This window comes from Bombina bombina, chromosome 10, assembly GCF_027579735.1.
Source record: "Bombina bombina isolate aBomBom1 chromosome 10, aBomBom1.pri, whole genome shotgun sequence".
Classification (NCBI taxonomy): Eukaryota; Metazoa; Chordata; class Amphibia; order Anura; family Bombinatoridae; genus Bombina; species Bombina bombina.
In genome coordinates, this window is record NC_069508.1 from 174,301,549 (window position 1) to 174,324,603 (window position 23,055).

Sequence of the window (23,055 nt, forward strand, 5' to 3'; positions counted from 1 at the left end):
GTGATTGGCATGCCCTGCTCTTGTGGAAATCTGTGGCACAAGGACGGGGGGTAGTATTGCAGCACACAATGCTGCGTCGCATGTAGAGATTGCAGGTGGATAGTTCTCTACTTGAGATCTTGTCTGCCTATAATCTTGATTATTTTTTTTTTCACGATTCGGATAAAGCGTGTGATTTTAAACAACTTTCCAATTTACTTTTATTATTTAATTTGTTTTGTTCTCTTAGTATGCATTGTTGAAAAGGATATCTAGATAGGCTCAGGAACTGCTGATTAGTGGCTGCACATATGCCTCGTGTTATTGACTCATCCAATGCATTCAGCTAGCTCCCAGGAGTGCATTGCTGCTTCTTCAAAGGATACCAAGAGAATGAAGCAAAATTTGATAATAGAATTAAATTGGAAAGTTGTTTAAAATTGTATATTCTATCTGAATCATGAAAGAAAAATGCTGGGATTTATGTCTCTTTAAGGATTAAGTAATTCTAGCTGAGTGGGATTTTTTTTGGGAGAGGATTATCAACAGAACTGAAATAGACTCCTTTTTATATTCTTGGGAGTGTTTTGTTTGTTTTGTTTTTAAATATCCTGACGTTTTGATAAGACCTTGTGATAAGTTTTAGATTTTCATACTTGAGAACCATAATTCTGAAGTATTGAAAATGAAAAAAAAAATCCTTATTAAATACAATAATGGGGAATGAGACGGACACTGTATACAATAGTCATTTGCAAGACCACACATATAAATAATAATGCAGTTTAATTCCAAACATCACATTAATATTTTACAAATGTATTTACAAATAAACTCACAGAACACATTTCTCTGCCGTTTAATTGAAGTGCACACATACAGGAAACAGCGCTGGGAATCAATAACTAAATACAGTGTTTTATTGTAATCCATTGTGGGTCTTATAACTGATGATAGAAATTAATTAATTCATAACAGTGTCACTGAGCATGCGTAAACTGTACATAAATACCATTTTTTGATTTGAGGACAAGCTGTGGTATTTTGATAGGAGGATTTTTTGGGTCTGGTGCCAGATGGAACCGGTTCAATGTCAGTGCCACGGCTACTTTCATCTCATTCATAGCAAAATTCTGCCCAATACAGTTCCTGTCATCAGATAGAAAGAAAATGTGTTGTAGGATCAAGCTTCAAGGAAACGGATATTAAAAGGTCTTGTTAATTGTTAAATATTGTGGTGTCTGGTTACCAGAACCGTGGTATTTTATATGGTTACTCACTGTATGATACAACTGTTATAATAACTTAGTTATATAGTTACCAACATCTCAACATCCTATTTGATATATATAGGTGTCAGTTATATAAGTTTCAGTTACTGGTCTGTGTTCCCAGATCACCAAGAAGCTTCAAATCAGGGAATTAACAAAAAATACTTGTACATCTAGTCATCGCCCAAATTTTTGCTTTTAACATAGGACGTTCCTGCAGTTTATCAGTCAAACTACAAATGCAAATACGCAGTCCTGCCGTTCCAAATCTGGGAGAGCAATTACATTTACTGACGGGAGAAGTTACCCCCAAATACGTAGCAGCTTCTACTACACAACAACTGGATCACATAATGAAAAAGGTAGAACATTTTAGCTAAAAACATTATGGATCTTCCAAACCTCCTGGATCTTGCGTGATTTGCGTTTTGACCTTCATCGTCTTTATCATCTTAATTTTAAAGGATTGCTTCAAGTTCTGCCCAGGACAAACCCAGTATATTCCACAACCTCACCCTTCATGCCACTGCCCCACTTATTAAACCTCAAGTGGGGCCACCACCTCTTGTTCCCAAACCTGCTCAACCTTAAAAAACACTGGGAAAAGTTTTAATGTATAATTAACCTACTCCTAAAAATAGAATGCTGGAGCTATATATTATAGTGGAAACAGGAACATGGAGGGTAATATACAACTTTTATTTACATGGGTCAATTTTTGTTAATTTTTCAGTCAATCGCTTTCAACAAATAACTATCAGTGAAATTAAAAGGCTGATTTATCTAAAGGTCTCTGGGCTGGCAAGATTTAAGACTGTTCATCAATCCTATTTCCCTGGAGGAATTATATAAAGCCTTTTTAGCATGAAACTAGGGCGTCTCGCTAAGGGGCGTATACTGCATTTTCATATGGGGAGGAGATGCAAACATTACAAAAGTGCAAAATTTGGGGGAGGGAATTGTATTGTTAAGGAGCACCAAAAATCGGAACAACAAAATTGTTCAACAACCATTGTATTTTTGTAAAAACATAAAATTTGTTTGTAAAGACAGGAATACAATTCTATTAAATATGCATATTTTAAATCATTAAGTACACTGAAATTATTTATTTACCTGTAATTTACCTCTGAAATGTGTGTTTTTTCCACTTCCCCCCAAAGAAGCTGCAGTTTATTCTGCAAGATCCAGAACTCTATCCCCGCAACATTCTACAAAGTGATTGCTTGATCAATTCTACCAGGCTTTTAACCCTCTGGCTGCTAAGCCATTTCCCACCTGGGTGCTAATCTTTTCTTTTGATTTTTGAATTTGTTTTTTTTTTAACTTTTTTTTTTTTTTTTTTACAGACCCCCAATACTTACACTGTTGGAAAGGTTAGCTTTCCAACAGTGGGTCTTGGGGGTCTGTAGCTGCTTAGATGCCTGAGATACAGGCTTCTAAGCAGCATGCCCCCTCCTCCTATACTTAACATTGTTAAGTATAAATAAAGTTGCACGGTGACGTCATCACGTAATTGCGCGTGACGTCACCACGCATCACGTGAAGCCCCGGCGATGCCTGTCACTCTACAGGCACGATCGCCGGGGTAGCAGCAGTAAGGAGCCCCCAGATCTCCCTTAAGGTGGGAGAGTGCTCATGACGGCTCTGAACCGTCATTAGCACCAGAGTGAGAAACTCTGTGACGGCTCAGAGCCGTCATTAGTACTCAAAGGGTTAAAGAGGTCTGTCCATAGACTGTCATGTTACCAAAATTTGCAATTCTTAGCAACCTTAAAGGGCCACTAAACCCAAAAAAAATCTCTCATGATTCAGTTAGAGAATACAATTTTAAACAACATTCAAATTTACTTCTATTATGTAATTTGTTTTATTTTTTAGATATCCTTTGTTGAAGAAATAGCAACTCATATGGGTGAGCCAATCACACGAGGCATCTATGTGCACGCACCAATCAGCAGCTACTGAGCCTATCTAGATATGCTTTTCAGCAAAGAACATCAAGAGAATTAAACGAATTATATAATAGAAGTAAATTAGAATGTTGTTTAAAATTGCACACTCTTTCTAATTAATGAAAGAAAAAATTGGGGTTTCATGTCCCTTTAAAGTCTTGTAAACATTGTCTGTGCAGATCTTTTGCAATGCATGCTCATGGTAAACTCTCCCCTGTTTAAACTCAGATCCGGAATGTTATATTGTCTAATGTGATATTTTAGATCAGTTGTAATGAAGATGCCCTAGAACTTACTTTACAATATAGATATAAAGTGCAAATACCCCACGCTCCCACCTCCCACTTCAAAAATCTATTTTTCTCTGGCCCTTAAATAGACATTTACATGAGTTGGATGCAAATCCTTTACAAATATTTACTACCATCCTTATAGGTTGTTTGTGTGCAGCAACTTTAAGCTGTGCTTTATCACCGACAGTTGGAGCTAGAACATAGAGTAATATAGAGAGGTAAAAATGAATATTCTTTACCTGGGACCAGCAGCAAATGGCAGGAACGCATGGGAGTGTCTGCCCGAGGAATTCTCAGGGGAGAACCGCAGGGGGTCAAACACCTGCAACGGTAAAGAGCAGGACAGATTGTTAGCTAAAAACAGCACAGACATCTCTGGGGCAGAACCCCTGGCTGATATATGCGCCAACCTGTCGATATCCTGAGCGCTTGAGCCAACAGCTGGATTTAATTTGTGCCTTTATATTCTACAGAGAATACTACGCATTTCATCTCATGGCAAAACTGACTATAGAGAATTTGCAGAAATTAAAGTTTTTTTATATTATATAAAATTATTTGTTTTGCTCATATCCGCAGAGTTATATATTTTTATTATCAGAGCAGAATGCAGCAGCATGTGAAGTTTAACTCGGGGTAACCTTGGTCTCACTTAACCCTTTGTGCACTATGGCATTGTTATGTCACATTATATTCATTTGCTCAATATGCAAGAAATTCAAACGGACTTTCTTCTCAGGAACACACGTTACAGTGACACAGACAGAAGAATTGTAATATTGTTGTTTTGACGATACGATATCCAAAGCGTTAGACCAATCTGGTAAGCAAGGGGGTAATAATATTTCTCTATTCAGGAATAGAAGTGGTTTGTGAGACTAAAGACAGATCACAGATCATTTGGAATAATAAGTTGTATTAAACAGCACAATTTGTAACAAATATATACTACCTCTGGGTCTTTCCACACATCTGGATTTCTATGAATGGAATAAATACTCAGTGCAATTAGGGTTCCTGTTAAGAAATAATATAAATGAGCCATATAGTGAGTATGTCATATTGTGCAATGTGAGGTCACATGGTACAACATAGCTTCATACAGTGACTGCTGTTATGGGTGCCTGAGACAGATAACACCAGATTTTATTTACCAGCTATAAGATGTAAAACCACAATGATCTAAATGGAATTTATCTTTTAAACCAAGAATCCTTTGTTTCATAATTTTGTAGAATAGAAATATATTTAATATATGTTGAAATAGAGTTGTATGTGGCTATGATGGAATGTAATGTATGTTTAGTTGCCATTGTCTTAAATAGTCATAGATAGTATTGTACTGACCTGATTAACTAATAGTGAAATGCGTCTAATTAAAATGATGCCCTACTGTTATGATAGTTGTTTGTCTAAAAGAGTGATTTCTGTCCATGCTGTAGTTAGGGGTACTGTGCCTTTAAGGAGGCCTAGAAGATCAACTAGGCCTTAATTAAAGTAATATATATTAGCTCTGTGTTTGTAGCATGAGGTTACTTGTGTATTAAGTTAATCCATCTTACCCTAGCAGTTTACTATTTGGATTTCCTGGTCTGACTTTGGTTGCTCCTGACTATGCTTCTGTTTAACCCTTTGTTTGGACTGACTTGGTTTATGACTTTGGCTTGTAGGTGGACTCTGCATTTCTTTGATGGTTTAGTGCCGTTTTTCCCTTTGAGACCTGTCTGACTTGGATTACCTTAAAAGGGACAGTCTCCTCCAAAATGTTTGTTTAAAAAAGATAGATAATCCCTTTATTACCCATTCCCCAGTATTGTACAACCAACACTGTTAGATTAATATACCTTTTACTTCTGTGATTACCTTGTATCTAATCCTCTGCATACTGCCCCCTTATCACAGGTATTTTTTACAGACTTGCATTTTAGCCATTTAGTGCTGGTTCCTGCGCAAATCCAAGGGAGAGAGCACAATGTTATCTATATGGCACACATGAATTAGCAGTGTCTTGCTGTGAAAAGCATATGAAAAAGCATGTGATAAGAGGCTGTCTGTAGTGGCTTAGAAACAGGCAGAAATTTAGAGTTTAAATGTTATAAAGAATATTAATATAACAATGCTGGTTGTGCAAAGCTGGGAAATGGGTAGTAAAGGCGTTATCTATCTTTTTAAACAAAAACAATTTTGGAGTAGACTGTCCCTTTAAATTGCATGTGCTATCCCTAGGGATAAAAACAAAATACTTATGTTGTTAAGTTTCTATTTTTATCTTGGCATCCTTTGTAGGAGCTTTCAATTAGGGCATACTGAGGTATGCTGAGACGCAGTGATCCCTATAATTTTTCTGAGCACTGTGAGAAAATGTTGGCCATGTGACTAAAATGTGTTGTCAAGCCTGAAAATATTGTAAAAAAGTTAGTAGACCACTATGTCATGAAAGTATCACACGGGCGAGAACTACAGTCTCATACACACACCCATGACATTTAATTCATACAATACATGTAGATTTTATTTGCTATTTAAAAATATAACAATTGAAATTAGCTCTAAACAATGAGACAATATCTCTTTATAAATGCTATTTTGTTATTAATGACATAGATTTGTGGGCATCCAGGAGAGGGGAGAGTAGACCGGAAGCAGCTAACCCCCCTGCCAGTTCAGATGAGTGATCCTCCTAATAGGTATAAATGCAGCTTTACCATAGCCCATTAAAACCTATAGCCTCTCTGACAAGTAAATGTAAGAAAAAAAGAGGTCCTGAAAAAAAGTAGTGTCATTTTCACACTGGCCTTGTTACGTTTGTTTTGAGGTAATCAGTCTGAAGTGTGCTTTGAGCATTAATTTAAATTGTTCGCACAATAACCCTATTTAAAGATTAGGGTGACAGAAAAGAATGCTCTTATAGCACATAAATCATTAAATAATCAGCTTAAAGTTTAAAATGTAACATTTGATAATGATAAGTAAAGTAAAATGACAGTTTAAATAGTAGTGTGTAGTGCATTATATACCTGCCAGAAACAAACATGTTATATCAAAACAGTCACAAGTGTTGCAAAACACTTTTTCAAAAAGTACAATCACAAAAGACAATTTATTCAAATATGCAGTCATCCAAAAAAGCCAGTCTAGGTATCAGAGGAGGCAATCTGAAAAACATTACTACACATGGAATGTAGATGGATTCATCTATTAAACACAGTGAAACCTTTTGGTCTGAATGATTTCCTTTAATAATAGAACTCCCCGGTTTTCCTTTTTCGCTTTTACTTATAGAGGCCCATTTATCAAGCTCCGAATGGAGCTTGATGGCCCGTGTTTCTGGCGAGTCTTCAGACTCGCCAGAAACAGCAGTTATGAAGCAGCGATCTAAAGACCGCCGCTCCATAACCCTGTCCGCCTGCTCTGAGCAGGCAGACAGGAATCGCCACAATTCAACCCGATCGAGTATGATCGGGTTGATTGACACCTCCTTGCTGGCAGCCGATTGGCCGTGAAACTGCAGGAGGCAGCGTTGCACCAGCAGCTCTTGTGAGCTGCTAGTGCAATGCTGTATACGGAGAGCGTATTGCTCTCCGCATTCAGCGAGGTCTTGCGGACCTGATCCGCACTGTCGTATCAGGTCCGCAAGACCTTTGATAATTCGTCCACATAGTACGAATTTATATTAGTATCTCAGTATTTCAACATTTTTTATTATTTTTCTATTTCCTTATAATTCCTCTTTGTCTTTATTAATATATATTCACTTAATAGCATCCGTCATGCTATTCCCCCCTTTATTTGGACAGTTTCTGTCCCTTCCATGTTTTCAGGACCACCATGTCCTTTTCTAATAAATTCCACACCAAATTCAATTAATTTTGCTTTCTCGCTATACTTTAATTCACACCACCATCAGATTTTATTTCACACATTCGCTGGCATCTTTCATATTTATTATTATTTTTATTTACATATTTTTTCGATTCACCATTCATCATTTTTTCATTATTTTATCCATTTATTTTTTATAAGCACACATCTCAACGATCACTTTTATAACATCCCACCCCTATATTAATTTGACCTTGATTTATAAGGGATTCCTTAAAGGGACAGTCAACACCAGAAAGGTAGATAATCCCTTTATTACCCATTCCCCATTTTTGCATAACCATCACAGTTATAATTATAGATGTTTTACCTATGTAATTACCTTGTATCTATGCCTCTGCAAACTTCCCCCTTATTTCAGTTCTTTCTTTTGCAAGATGTACCGAGTTCACGGATTCATCCTAACTTGTGGGATATTGTCCTTCCTGACAGGAAGTAGCAAAGAGAGCACCACAGCAGAGCTGTCTATATAGCTCCCCCCTTAACTCCACCCCTCAGTCATTCTCTTTGCTGGCTCTAAGCAGGAAGGGTAAAGAGAAGAGGTGTTAAACTCTTTTATTTTATCTTCAATCAAGTGTTTGTTATTTTTAAATTGTACCGGTGTTGTACTATTTACTCTCAGGCAGGACATAGATGAAGATTTCTTCCTGGAGGATGATGATCTTAGCATTTATAACTAAGGTCCACTGCTGTTCCCACAGAAGCTGAGAAGTACAGGAAAACTTCAGTGTGAGGAACGGTTTCATGCTATACAGCAATGAGGTATGTTCAGTCATATTTTCTGCAGAGACTGTTAACTCAGAAAGGCTGACAGTGTCCCCATTAGGGGAAGGGTAAGCAGTAATCCTAGTGTTATCAGAGGTTTTTACTAGCTTGCATAAAGAGTTAATTTCTTATGGGCACTCAGTTTATGTGAATTTGGGACAAACGTTTTTGTTTCTGGGAGTAACGTTTTCTGTTTTATGGGACATTTGCTTGAGGGTTCTTTGGGGTTGTTTATAACCCACATGGATTTCAGGCAGGGTTTGTTAGTTTTGTGTAGGCCCCAGCAACATCCAATCAGTGCATACTCCTAGGAGCTTTATGTGCATGAGCTCAATGTTATCTTTATGAAACACATGAACTAACGTCTTTTAGTGGTGAAAAACTGTCAAAATGCTTTCAGACTAGAGGCGGCCTTCAAGGTATAAGAAATTAGCATATTAACCATCTAGGTTAGCTTTCAACAAAGAATACCAAGGTAACAAAAACACCCCAAAATAAAAAGAACCCTAATCTATAATAAACTAACAATAGCCCTTAAAAGGGCCTTTTGTAGGGCATTGCCCTAAATAAATCAGCTCTTTTTCTAAAAAATAAAAACAAACCCCCCTAACATTACAAACCCCCATCCCCCAAAATGAAGAAACCTAACTAAAAAAAAAATATAATCTACCCATTGGCCTGAAAAGGGCATTCAGCTCTTTTAAGACAAGCCCAAACCCTAATCTTAAAAAAAAAAAAAAAAAAAAAAACACCCATAAAAACCCACTAACCCCTCTTTATTTTACAGTTGCTGAAGTCCGGCTTGAATGATCTTCATCCAGGCGGCTCCATCTTCATCCAGGCGGCTCCATCTTCATCCATCGAGGGACCGGCATCTTCTTCATCCCTGCGGAGGCAGAGCGGTCGATGTGCGGAGGCGGAGGTCCAGGCGAAGGTCCAGCGATCTGACGTGGAGGTCCTCTTCATGTTATCGTCCGCCACACACTGAGGATTTTTTTTACTGGGGGTACCATTGCATTCCTATTGGCTGAAAATTTTAAATCAGCCAATAGGAATTAGGGCTGCTAAAATCCTATTGGCTGTTCAAATCAGCCAATAGGATTTAAGCAGCTCTCATTCCTATTGACTGAGATTAGTGTTAGGTTTTTTTTTTAAGGTTTTTTTGGGTGTTTTTTTTTTTTAGATTAAGGTTTGGGCTTGTCTTAAAAGAACTGAATGCCCTTTTAAGGGCAAGAGAAAGAGCTGAATGCCCTTTTAAGGGCAATGCCCATACAAATGCAATGGGTAGATTAGGTTTTTTTTAGAGTTAGGTTTATTCATTTATTCATCTTGCACACAAATAGTGATGTCATAAGGAGTTTCCACTGCAACCAGCAATGAGGAAGTAGACTCCAGTCTCCTTTCCCAACTGCAGTTTGCAGGGTCTACATAAGAAAAGGGGACCCTACAGGAAGACCATACTTAGTTTAATGTGGATGATGACAAAGGGTCCATACTTTACATTTTAAAGATACCTTAACTGAAAAGAATATGGTAGGTTAACCAATCAGAAGCAGCATACATACATATCAGTCACCAACTGTGTCTTGCTCAGGGACAGCATGAGTATAATTGACTTTTAATACATGTTCTTCTCCTTTGCAGGCAAAGCCCTTTTATCTAGGGTGACCATATTGCCGCTTTAAAAAAGGGACACATATGAAAAATACAGGGTTCTTATAATTGAACTTATTCAAAACATTTCTTTTAACAGCCCTGACATTTGTATGTTTCATATGTTCCTTTTTAAAGCAGCAATATGGTCACCCTACTTTTATCCGTCTCTTGTTTTTAATGTCCAGTGTCACATACTGCCATTTACATATCTGTTTACTGTGGGAAACAGTTTTGCTTGAACATATAGGGCGTGCACACCCTACAGGTTTGCTGTCTCTTCTCTGTACCTTCTTGAGTACTAAACATGTAACTGTGCACACTTCATCCTACAGTACCAGAATTATTTATAAAGAAATATTTTATTAAAATAAAAACTGATTTAGGAAAGTTTCCAGTTCACCAAGGTTCAAACTAGAAGTAAATGTAAGAAAATAGGAGAACAAAAAGCTTAGTAATATGGTCATAATTACCTGCAGGTACAGAACGTCCATCAAAGAAAGTGACTGGTTTCCTGAGACTGCGAGCGACTCCTGGCACTGGAGGGTACATTCGCAGACTCTCCTTGATGCACATGGTGGTGTATGGGATCTTACTCAAGTCATCCCTGCAGACAAGACAATAGGTAAGTACATGCGCTGGATCTGGAAGGCATGGAAGAGCCAGAGGGGCAGATTTATCAATGTCTGTCCGACATGATACGCTATAGCGTATCATGTCTGACAGACATCGCTGAATGCCGACAGCATATGCTGTCGGCATTTAACATTGCACAAGCAGTTCTGGTGAACTGCTTCTGCAATGCCGCCCCCTGCAAATTTGCAGCTAATCGGCCTCTAGCAGGGGGTGTCAATCTACCCGATCGTATAGGATCGGGTGGATTGATGTCCACAGCCTCAGAGAAAGTGGACCAGTTAAGGAGCAGCTTTACAATAAATACATTATTCTTTTTAACGATTTCAGGCTGCAAATCCAACACATTATATAATAATTTTTTTTAGCAACTCAGACAGGTACCCAAAACCCTGCAGAGATCAGTGTGTATATATATATATATATATATTAGGACAAAAAGTTCAAAGAGCAGTGACAAAGTAAAAAAGCATCCTTTATTATGAAAAAGTTAAAACACATCCATGTCGTACAAGGTAACATGCAGCAATGATCAGCTAACATGTTTCGGCTATTCAGCCATAATCATACGCGTTGTCTTTTGTCATATATCCTGGCTAGACTTAAAGGGACATTAAACCCCAAAAAAAATTTCTCTTTCATGATTTAGATAGAACATAAACTTTTAAACAACTTTCTAATTTACTTCTATTATCATATTTTCTTTGTTTTCTTCGTATCCTTATTTGAAAAGCAGAAATGTAAGCTCAAGAGTGTGCACGTGTCTGCAGTACTATATAGCAGCAGTTTTGCAGTTTTTGGGTTTAATGTCCCTTTAAGATAGTGGTCAAGTTTAATTTGTGGATCTTTAATTTTTTTATTTTTATTACATTGTAACATTGTTTATATATATATATTCTGTGTTTTTTTACAATATTGTTTGAGCGCTTTCTATTTACTTTTTAGAAGACTATAAACTTTAACAACTTAAGAATATATTGTTCTTTATCTTCTAATCTTGTGGTATCGCTATTTCTTATTAGTTTATGTAGTCATATGGTTTGGCCAAATTGTGAAACCATTATTCGTTTGTTAGCAGAAAATAGTTAAACATCTTTAGAACAGCAGCTTAAATAAAGTTAAAGTAGTTTCTAGTGCTACAAGCCAGCAGCAGCACAAAAAAGACAATTTAAAAAAAAAAGTTTTTTAATGGGGTCAGTATTGTTAACAACAAAAGTGAAGCTTACATGCTGCTGGATCACTGTAGAATAGTGTAAAGCTGCATATTTGAAGCCTTTTCCTGGCTTTAGAGTAACAGTTTTCATTGCATGCACAAATCAACTCCATTTTTGTCTATTCGTTCATTAGTTAATTCATTAAATGGGCTCTTTGTTTTGCATTTTTTTATATTAATACAAATAATACATCAACATTAGAGAGATGTTTTTTGCATTTGTCTGAATGCAAGTGCACGTTCTACAATAAAATTTAAATATATATATATACAATGTTATTGAACTGGTTGTTCATTCCTGTGAGTGCGCTTCTGTGTGTGTGTGTGTGTATGTGTATGTATATGTATATGTGTATGTGTGTGTGTTTCTCACCATTCCATGTGGCGTCTCTCAGCCAGCACACTCCTGATCTCATCCCGACACTTTTTCTGATGCTCTGGATATTTAGCCATACAGAACAGGATCCATGAGATCCCACTGGCTGTTGTATCATGCCCCTCAAACATGAACGTGTCCACCTCTGCCCGCAGGTCCTCATCAGACAGACCTTGCCCGTTTTCATCCTATGACGTATATTAAAAAGTTACCATTGGATGAGGCACAATTAACAAATTGTTCTACAATCTCAAATAAAAGGAACTCACGTATTGCTGCAAAATCCATACCCATGATGTAGGAAAATAAGTAGATTAAGCTCCATGAGTGTGGTGAGCGTGAGTAGAGTTGGCATGTTTAATAAGGTGGATACCATGAGTGTGGTTGGTATGGTTGGCATGTTTGAGAAGGTGGATATTAGTGTGGTGGGTATGATTGCTGTGGTGGGCATGTTTAAGGTGGATACCATTAGTGTTGTGGGTTGGTATATTTAATATTGTGGAGACCATGCGTAGGATGGGTATAGTTGTCATTTTAATAAGGTAGATATTATGAGTGTGGTGGGTACGATCTCTGTGGTGGGCGTATTTAAGGTGGATACTATGAGTATGGTGGGTATTGTAGGTATGGTAGACAGGTTTTGTTGGCATTTTAATAAGGTGGTTATCATGAGTATGGTATGTACTATTAGTATGGGTGGTACGGTCATTCTTGTAGACATGTTTATGGTGGATGCCCTGAGTATTGTAGTTATGATGTACAGGTTTATAAAGGTAGATACATTTTGTACAGTGGACTTAGTGTCTCACACCTTGGCAAACAATAAAATGTCCAAGAAATCCAGATGTCTCTTTTGCAGTATCTTCTCCAATTCCTTCTCGTGTTTCATGGACTCTTTCCTCTGCTGTATCACTTTTTCTGAGTTACAAGAGCAAAGGTTGTACAGTTACTTGTAGGACAACTGTAAATGCTTAACTTGTCTGATTTTAGGTTTAGAAAAGGCTCAAAATTCATACAGTTAGTGTTACTGAATGTGGCACATTGGATTAGCCTTAAACAAAAAACTCATGAGTAACTAACAATGATAAAGCAAATCCCTAAAGTCTTGTAAACATGGCCTGGGGAAAAGTAATGGCGAAGAAAGATATTCTGGAAAGAGGATGAAAATGGACGTTAATTATTTGATTAGAGCTATTTGTTTTAAATCAAATTCCCCTTTTAACTATGGGCCAGATTACAAGTGGTGCACTACTTAGCTTAGAAGTTGAAACTAAAATGTTTGCGCACGAGTGAAAGCTGACAAGCACTATCTTCAGGACTTCAGATATCGCAATCGTGCTAACTTTTTCCCATAGACTTTAATGGAGAACACAAACTGAGGAAAACAAAATTTATGCTTACCTGATAAATTTCTTTCTTTTCTGGCATGGAGAGTCCACAATTTTATTCCAATTACTAGTGGGAATTCAACTCTTGACCAGCAGGAGGAGGCAAAGAACACCCCAGCAGAGCTGTTAAGTGTCACTCCCATTACCCATAATCCCCATTCATTCGGCCAAAGGAAAATGGAAACAGAAGATGACACAAGGTTATTGAGATGCCTGAGGTTTATACACAAAAAACTGTTGTCTTAAATCCAATTAAGGGCGGGTCGTGGACTCTCCATGCCAGGAAAGAAAGAAATATATCAGGTAAGCATATATTTAGTTTTCTTTCCAATGGCATGGAGAGTCCACAATTTCATTCCAATTACTAGTGGGACCAATTCCCAAGCTAGAGGACACAGAATAAAAGGGAGGGAGAACAAGACAGGAGGACCTAAACAGAAGGCACCACCGCTTGGAGAACTTTTCTCCCAAAGGAAACCTCAGCCGACACAAAAGTATTAAATTAGTAGAATTTGGAAAAGGTATGCAATGAGGATCAAGTGGCCGCCTTGCAGATTTGTCCCACAGAAGCTTAATTTTTGAAAACCTAGGATGAAGAGACAGACCTTGTGGAATGAGCCGCAATTATCTCAGGAGGCTGCTGTCTAGCTGTCTCATAAGCCAACCTGAGAACACTTCTCAACCAGAGAGAAAGAAAAAAGAGAAGTGACCCTTTCGTTTATCAGAGAAATGAACAAGGCAGATGATTGCTGAAAATCTTTAGTTGCTTGAAGGAAAATTTTTAGAGCATGCACAACATCCAGGCTATGCAACAGACAATCCTTCTGAGAAGAAAGATCAGAACAAAAAAGAAGGAACAACAATTTCCTGATTGATATTGCGATCCGATACTACTTTGGGAAGAAATCCCAACTTAGTACGAAGAACTGCCTTATCCGCATGAAAAATAAGGTAAGGGGAATCCCACTGCAGAGCCAAAAGCTCGGAAACTCTGCGAGCAGAAGAAATAGCAAGGAGAAACAAAACATTCCAAGATAACAACTTAATATCAACTGAATGCATAGGCTCAAACGGAGCCTGCTGCAGAACTTTAAGAACAAGAATAAGGCTCCAAAGGGAGCAACAGGTTTAAACACAAAATATAAAATTAACCAAGCAAGGGGGCACTCTCTACTACATAAATGAATATATGACCATCTAAAAGTAAAAAAAAAAAACCAATATAAATTAAAACAAATAACATAATCAATCACAAATGCATCAGATCAATCGCAAATGCATAAAAAGTAATATAAAATATTGCAACTACAGTACAAGTCCAATATACGAGAGGACAGGTCAGAGATATTCTTATCTCACAAAACGGTTAGTCCATAATTTCCAGATACAGGGCTGCTCTCCTTCTTGCAGATCACTCTCGATCAGGCTCTAGACATGGATACAAAAGACAAAGGGGCGCCTCATGTGTAGATCAGAGATGTAACAAATCCCACACTGAATAGAAAGCCAAATGGATACCAACATTTAGCTGAAGCACCCTTGTATGCTTGTGGTAGCAGGCTAATAACTCAGGGTGTATCAGCTAACCCAGGCAGCAGGTAACACTCAGGAACACCAGATGCAGTACCCAGATGGATACTCACATTTAGCTGAAGCACCTTGTGTGCTTGTGGTAGCAGGCTAATAACTCAGGGTGTATCAGCTAACCCAGGCAGCAGGTAACACTCAGGAACACCAGATGCAGTACCCAGATGCAGTACTCACATTTAGCTGAAGCACCTTGTATGCTTGTGGTAGCAGGCTAATAACTCAGGGTGTATCAGCTAACCCAGGCAGCAGGTAACACTCAGGAACACCAGATGCACTACCCAGATGGATACTCACATTTAGCTGAAGCACCCTTGTATGCTTGTGGTAGCAGGCTAATAACTCAGGGTGTATCAGCTAACCCAGGCAGCAGGTAACACTCAGGAACACCAGATGCAGTACCCAAATGGATACCAACATTTAGCTGAAGCACCCTTGTGTGCTTGTGGTGGTAGCAGGCTAATAACTCAGGGTGTATCAGCTAACCCAGGCAGCAGGTAACACTCAGGAACACCAGATGCAGTACCCAGATGGAGTACTGAATGCAGTTCGCCCCCCAAAGAGCGATAGGGATAAAAGTAATGTGCTAACACTTTGCTTATGTAAAACACAAGGTTTATTAAAACTCACATAAAAACAAAAAGCTTCAAGTGATAGGAGGGCATAGACATGTAGCACCCCTAATGCAAAACGCTTTTCTCGGCTATAAAATCGCCGTTTCCTCAGGCATATAGGCACCTTACTATCTCCTAAACCTTTATACAATGAATAACCAATTAGAACAAAGGATAAAACACACCCCCTTGGAGGCACAATTAAACACATGTGTACAATTAAAGTTTCTTTGTGAAACAGTACCTAATAACAATTACAATGTATAACACATATTTGAAATCTGATGGAACACTTACAGTATAGCACCCTAATCACACCTATATGCAATATCTGATTGTAATATTGTGTTGTGTCCACAAAGTTAAGTTTTATGCCAAAATAAAAGCTCTCTCAACAATATCTAAATATATCTAAATTGGGAGACCAGCCTCGATACTGCTTTATACTTAGTGGAATATATGGTATGTTTGCTTACTTTATTTTAAAATCGTTGTGTCATAGATCCATTGCTCTTTCATGAGTCCCTGATGTTTTATTCAATCTGCAGTGTGCAGCTTGTGTGGAATAGACCCCTATTGGACTGTTAAGGTCACATGTGTATAGAGACCAATCATAAAATCTCATATTTGCAACGTCACTAGTTACTAGGCAGTTCTATTATTGATGCTCATAACATCGCCGAACAAGTCTTTGCTCTTGTTAATGATGCCTAATGGCTAAATGGTTAGATCTAAAACATATGTGTAGTATGTATATTATATTTAATCCATACTAGCTATGTGACCCAAACATATCTTCTTGATCCTTATACACTCCATTATGTGCTTATAGGGCACCTGATTGGAGTCTTATTCTGCCATGTGATTAGCCATCAACCAATCAAAGAAAATCCTGTCAGGTTCGTCACTAGTTGCTAACCAGGAATATTCTCCAATACTCTAACCTGTCAAAATAATCGTCATCAGTTGTTAGGGGATTTGCCTGTTATAAAAAAACGTCATGGAGCCTTATGTCTGATGTTAGCTATCATATATTAAACATAAGTATATAATCCAAATACAGGTGGCCCTCGTTTTACAACGGTTCAATTTACACCGTTTCAGAATAACAACCTTTTTTTTCAGTCATGTGACTGCTATTGAAAAGCATTGAGAAGCAGTGCATTTATTAAAATAGCTAGTAGGTGGAGCTGTCCGCTTGTGTTGCAGCAAAGTCAAGCATGCTGAAATTAATCAGTTTAACCAGACCTGAGCTATCGAGCAGATTTCAAAGGAACAAGATCTTCCTGTCTATAAATCAGTCCAGATTGGAATGCATAGAAAGAACTGTTTGCAGAAAAATGCAAGTGAAGTCTGTGTTGTGTGATTTTATTAGGTTTATAATGCTGTTTAGCAAATGTTTTTGTTAATTTAACTTAGTTTAATTATATATTCTGTGTTGTGTGATTTTATTAGGTTTATAATGCTGTTTAGCATTTAAAGTCTTCATTTCAAAGCTTAAAAAATAATGTATTAGGTGTTACTTATGACAATTTTGAGAGGGGCCTGGAACCTATCTCCCTCACTTGCCATTGACTTACATTATAAACTGGGTTTCAATTTACAACAATTTCGAATTACAACCATTCCTTCTGGAACCTAACCCCGGCGTAAACTGAGGGCTACCTGTATATCCTCTTTGTGTGTGTGTTATAGGGTAATACTGTTTGAAATATAAATGTATAGTAATACATACAGTAAGGTAATCTCTATGTAGTGGAAATAGCCACATACATCTACATGTGTTTATGTGTAACAATTTAGTAAAAACATAATTTGGGTATATCTGTGTGTGTAATCTCAAGTGATCTCTATGTAGCGGAAACATAATCCAAATACATCTATATGCACTTATGTGTAATAACAAATTAATCTATAAATGGTGAAAACCTAATCAATGTATATCTATATGTGCATATAGCTGAATGCTTGTGGAAAAAACGATTACATGATAAGAAAAGAACATATATAATAAATAAAGTGCATTCTTCCTTATTGTGTAATGATAGTTAGTGTTAATTCTATCTATATGTCTAGAACTCAAATATTGATACAGCTCGCTAACGGGACTATTAATACCCTAACAATAATATCTGGAGTGAACATTTGCGCAACCTAAAAAAAAAAAATGTTCCATGAAGCACAGTGTCTCCAGACATAGCACAATTAAACATAATCTAAATTATAATACATTTAAAATTACCCCTTTGGAGAGTATTCCACGAACATCTGGACACAATAGATCCACTTGTTTACACCAGAGGGAAACCTTTTGTATATATTGTTTCCAATTTTTGTTTCCCTCTGGCCTAAATGAAGTATTAGATTTGGCTGCTTTTTAGTTTTTGCACTATAGGTGAGGAGGAGATGATAGCACATTTAGAGCTAAGTTATATTTATGTTGTTTATATGTTACTGTAATAATACAACATTGTGTATGTGTATTATTTTGTATTATTATACACATATTTATATCGTTAGAGAGAGTGATTATATAGTTTTCCATTTGTAGAAGATATGGATGGAATATTTTTAGTATGATGCCTTTTCACATATCAACACAACAAGTATTGGCGTACATCCAAACACTTAAGTCCACATATTTATAACATACTGTATATATACTTAAAAAATATATTTGTCTGCTAAATATTCTTTAAATTGTTAAAATAAAATTGGGATCATTGTCTCACAATATTATTAACATATATTTATGCTGCAAAAAGTGTTGCCTGTTAAATATGCTTTTAAATAAAAATGGGATCTTAGTCACACAATATGGCCATATTCTGCTAAGCCAGTCACCACTTACAAGGTGTCCCAAAATAGACTGGTCCTAACACTAATCAGTTTAGCTTTGCTGGGCTGAGTCATTCGATTCTAATATTCAAATACAGAATTCCAACATTGCAGTACTATGTCTCAAACCATGTCTGCACAGAATGAAAATCCCTAGCCATCGTACGCCAATATCTATATGGCTGAATTTGAATAATACCATACAGAGTTGTTTAATGACACCAAGATCCTATTTTTTCGTCGATACATAGACGATTTGTTCTTGATTTGGGATGGCTCTGAAAATGAATTGTCTATTTGGTTTCAGCAACTGAATCAGGTTTTACCTAATTTGCAGTTCAAAATGGAATACAACAAGACCACAGTGGATTTTCTAGATCTACGAATCTCCATTCTGGGGGATGGGTTGGGGACCACCCTATACCGGAAAACTACCGATAGAAATTCACTATTACAAGCCACCAGCTGCCATCCACCTGGTTTAAAGCGAGCCTTACCCATATCACAATTCAAACGTGTAGTACGTAATAACAGTGACCCTGAGAAAGCTAAACTACTTGATATGAAAGAAAGATTTTTGCAAAGAGGATACCAACAAGCACATATTGATAAACACCATACACAGTTCTGGAATATGAAACAAGATGATGCCCTGTGTACAAGAGAACCGTTGGTGATGGAAAATCGATTGGCCTATCTAACCACATATACCGCAGACAAAAAGGAAGTACCAAGAACTGTAAGAGATAAATGGGAGATTGTGGCCACGGATACCACACTACCTTTTACCACAATGGGGCCACCAAGAGTGAGTTACAGACGAGCAAGATCACTAAGGGACACTCTGGTTAAAGTGGATCCTGTGGACAGTTACAGAAAGAGAACTTGGCTACAATCGCCTAAAGTGGGATGTTATAAATGTCTAGGCTGCACTACGTGCAGTGGGATGAGCAACACTAAGACATTCTCACATCCACATACTAACAGAAAGTATACAATTAGATACAGAGTAACATGTACAACAGAGTTCATTGTCTATCTTTTACATTGTCCTTGTGGACTTTTTTACGTAGGTAAGACGGTAGATACCCTACGTATCCGTATGGCTAACCACCGTGCTGCTATTAGGCTGGCAATCAGAGAAAAAGAATCGGAACAGCCTGTTGCTAGGCATTTTGCGATGTGTGGCCATACGGTTAGTGACCTAAGACAGTGATTTGCAACCTTTTTTTTTGCTGTGGCACACTTTTTTTACATTAAAAAATCCTGCGGCACACCACCATCCCAACATTTTACAAAATCACACATTGTAGCCTAATACAGGAGAATATATATATATATATATATATATATATATATATATATATATATATATATACACATACATACATACACATATACACTGTACTGTGCTATCATGCCATGCCTCCTACAAACTATACATGACATATTGACATTCATTCACAAACAATCATAATGACTGTCTGTGAATGAATGTCAATGTCATGGTTGTAAATGATGCCTGATGAGCCTGTCACATACCTCCCAATATTTCAAAATTTGAAAGAGGGACACCCCGCACTGTTGTCAGTCTGCCGCGGCACACCTGAGGATCTCTCACGGCACACTAGTGTGGCACGGCACACTGGTTGAAAAACACTGACCTAAGATATGTCATTATTGATCACGTGCCCAAACTCAATAGGGGGGGTGACAGAGCCAATCTTTTATTGCAAAAAGAATCTAAGTGGATTTACAACTTGGGGACTTTGGCCCCCAAGGGGTTAAATACCCAACTAGATTGGCATTGCTTTTTATAAATTCACTGAATCCAGTCCCCTTTTGATAAATAGGGTTATCAAACTGCTAGTAAGTCTAGTCAGGACGCTACAGAACTCATATGTGAGGAATTATCCTTTATCTACAATAGTAGCCCCCATTTAGTCCCACATAAGAGAGACAATATGTTACAGGTAAGGGACTGATTTAAACGTAGGGACTAGCTTGTAGGTTCTTTCTGGTGCTTTATATATACACATATATGTATTGTGGAAAATATCTAAGCTATGCTAATGTCTTTAAAGTTACTACTGACTTAGGCAATCTGAGTCCCCACTGACGTAGATCAACAATAACGGTTGGCATGACAACCGGGCGTATCTATACTGTGGTTGGGACTCACATACCGTGTTCTAAACTGCTTTCTGAGATGTGTAAATATTACAGCAGATTGGCAAAATATTGTAATTACAATTGTATCGTATAGCATCACGGTTATATGTATCATTAACTTTTGTTCCATTTTACAGATTGTATACACGGGTTGCTATGACAACCGGCGGACCTGCGCAATGAGCTTTGCAGGACGCCGGAGGCACTTCCGGTAGTACGTGGTGATGGTGGGGGGTAAAGTATAAATGTTGTATATTTATTTAACTATTTGTAATGGTCTGAGGGCGGGGTTAACGACCCCAAAACGTCACTTGATTAAAGATATTTGAATTAAGACCCGGAGAGTGTGCTCCTATTTCACATGTGTATATATATATATATATATATATATATATATATATATATATATATATATATATATATATAAAGTCCTAGATAGGATAGCACAATCTTACTGAAGTAATGCCACGGTGCTCTGCTACAAACATAACAATCTTCTCCAAAAAGCAGGCAACTCACTGGTCTTTGTAGTAAAACTTAGAATTTATTATGTCAGTTTAAAAAACAAACGTTTCGGCACTGCATTGTGCCTTTGTCAATGTTATACAGAAAAGTACAAGGACAGAGTGCACCCTAGTACCCCGGATCAATGATTGATCCGGGGTACTAGGGTGCACTCTGTCCTTGTACTTTTCTGTATAACATTGACAAAGGCACAATGCAGTGCCGAAACGTTTGTTTTTTAAACTGACATAATAAATTCTAAGTTTTACTACAAAGACCAGTGAGTTGCCTGCTTTTTGGAGAAGATATATATATATATTATATATATATATATATATATATATATATATATATATATATATATATATATATATATATATATATATATATATATGTATATATATATATATACACACACACACACACACAGGGAGTGCAGAATTATTAGGCAAATTAGTATTTTGACCACATCATCCTCTTTATGCATGTTGTCTTACTCCAAGCTGTATAGGTTCGAAAGCGTGGCTGGCAAGAAAGGGTATAAAAGAAGAAAATCTAATGACATGGCCTCCTTGTTCACCTGATCTGAACCCCATTGAGAACCTGTGGTCCATCATCAAATGTGAGATTTACAAGGAGGGAAAACAGTACACCTCTCTGAACAGTGTCTGGGAGGCTGTGGTTGCTGCTGCACGCAATGTTGATGGTGAACAGATCAAAACACTGACAGAATCCATGGATGGCAGGCTTTTGAGTGTCCTTGCAAAGAAAGGTGGCTATATTGGTCACTGATTTGTTTTTGAATGTCAGAAATGTATATTTGTGAATGTTGAGATGTTATATTGGTTTCACTGGTAAAAATAAATAATTGAAATGGGTATATATTTGTTTTTTGTTAAGTTGCCTAATAATTATGCACAGTAATAGTAACCTGTACACACAGATATCCCCCTAAAATAGCTATAACTAAAAACAAACTAAAAACTACTTCCAAAACTATTCAGCTTTGATATTAATGAGTTTTTTGGGTTCATTGAGAACATGGTTGTTCAATAATAAAATTAATCCTCAAAAATACAACTTGCCTAATAATTCTGCACTATGTATGTATGTATACACACACACACACACACACATACATACATACACATCTTAATAAACCTTGGGGTCGATCCGATATAAAGCGTCGCCCGCAAAAGCCGGCGACGCCAATATTTGCGCGGATTTGGTATCACATATACGGCGTAACCTAGAAGTTACGCGCGTATATTTCTGCCGTCGCCCGCAGTTTTTTGGGCCATAGGCAGGTATACCAAACCCGCGCAGTTTGGTATCCAATATGCAGCGTAAGGACTTATGTGGCGAAAATGGAGAAAACTTACTCCATTTTCACCTCGCCACAAAAAGCAGCCGTAAGAAGCCTTACACTGACTATTGGAGCCCCGTAACTCCCTAAACTAACTAGAAAATAAACCTAACGCATGCGCAATGTCTATCTCCCTGTCAACCGCGATCCCCCCCCCCCCGAAATCCCTAATAAAGTTATTACCCCCTAAACCGCCGCTCCCGGACCCCGCCGCCATCTACATAAACTAACCCCCTACTGTGAGCCTCTAAAACTGCCGCCATCTACCTTATCTATCCCCTAATCTGACCCCTTACACCGCCGCCACCTATATAAAAATGATTAACCCCTAATGTAAGCCCCTTACACCGCCGCCATCTCTATTAAAATGATTAACCCCTAATTTAATCTACCTACCCCGCCGCCAGCTATATTATCTATATTAACCCTAAGTATATTATAGTTAATATAGGTATTACATTATATATATTAACCCTAATTATATTAGGGTTAATATAGTTAATATAGTTACTATAGTATTTATATTAACTATATTAACTCTATCTAACCCTAACTAAATTTATATT

At 37.4% G+C, this 23,055-nt stretch overlaps 1 protein-coding gene across 1 annotated transcript in view; it reads right to left on the reverse strand.

The window, feature by feature from the left end:
• Window positions 1-748: 748 nt before the first annotated feature.
• The window catches only part of LOC128641007 (cytochrome P450 4B1), a 65,823-nt gene continuing 43,516 nt past the window's right edge, over window positions 749-23,055 (reverse strand). Inside the window, exons 7-12 of the mRNA XM_053693517.1 lie at window positions 12,832-12,938; window positions 12,018-12,208; window positions 10,272-10,405; window positions 4,451-4,515; window positions 3,738-3,820; window positions 749-1,128 (exon numbers count right to left, since the gene is read on the reverse strand). Of these exons, the coding sequence (XP_053549492.1) occupies window positions 960-1,128; window positions 3,738-3,820; window positions 4,451-4,515; window positions 10,272-10,405; window positions 12,018-12,208; window positions 12,832-12,938 (749 nt within the window). The 3' untranslated portion in view covers window positions 749-959. The remainder of the gene's footprint in view (window positions 1,129-3,737; window positions 3,821-4,450; window positions 4,516-10,271; window positions 10,406-12,017; window positions 12,209-12,831; window positions 12,939-23,055) is intronic.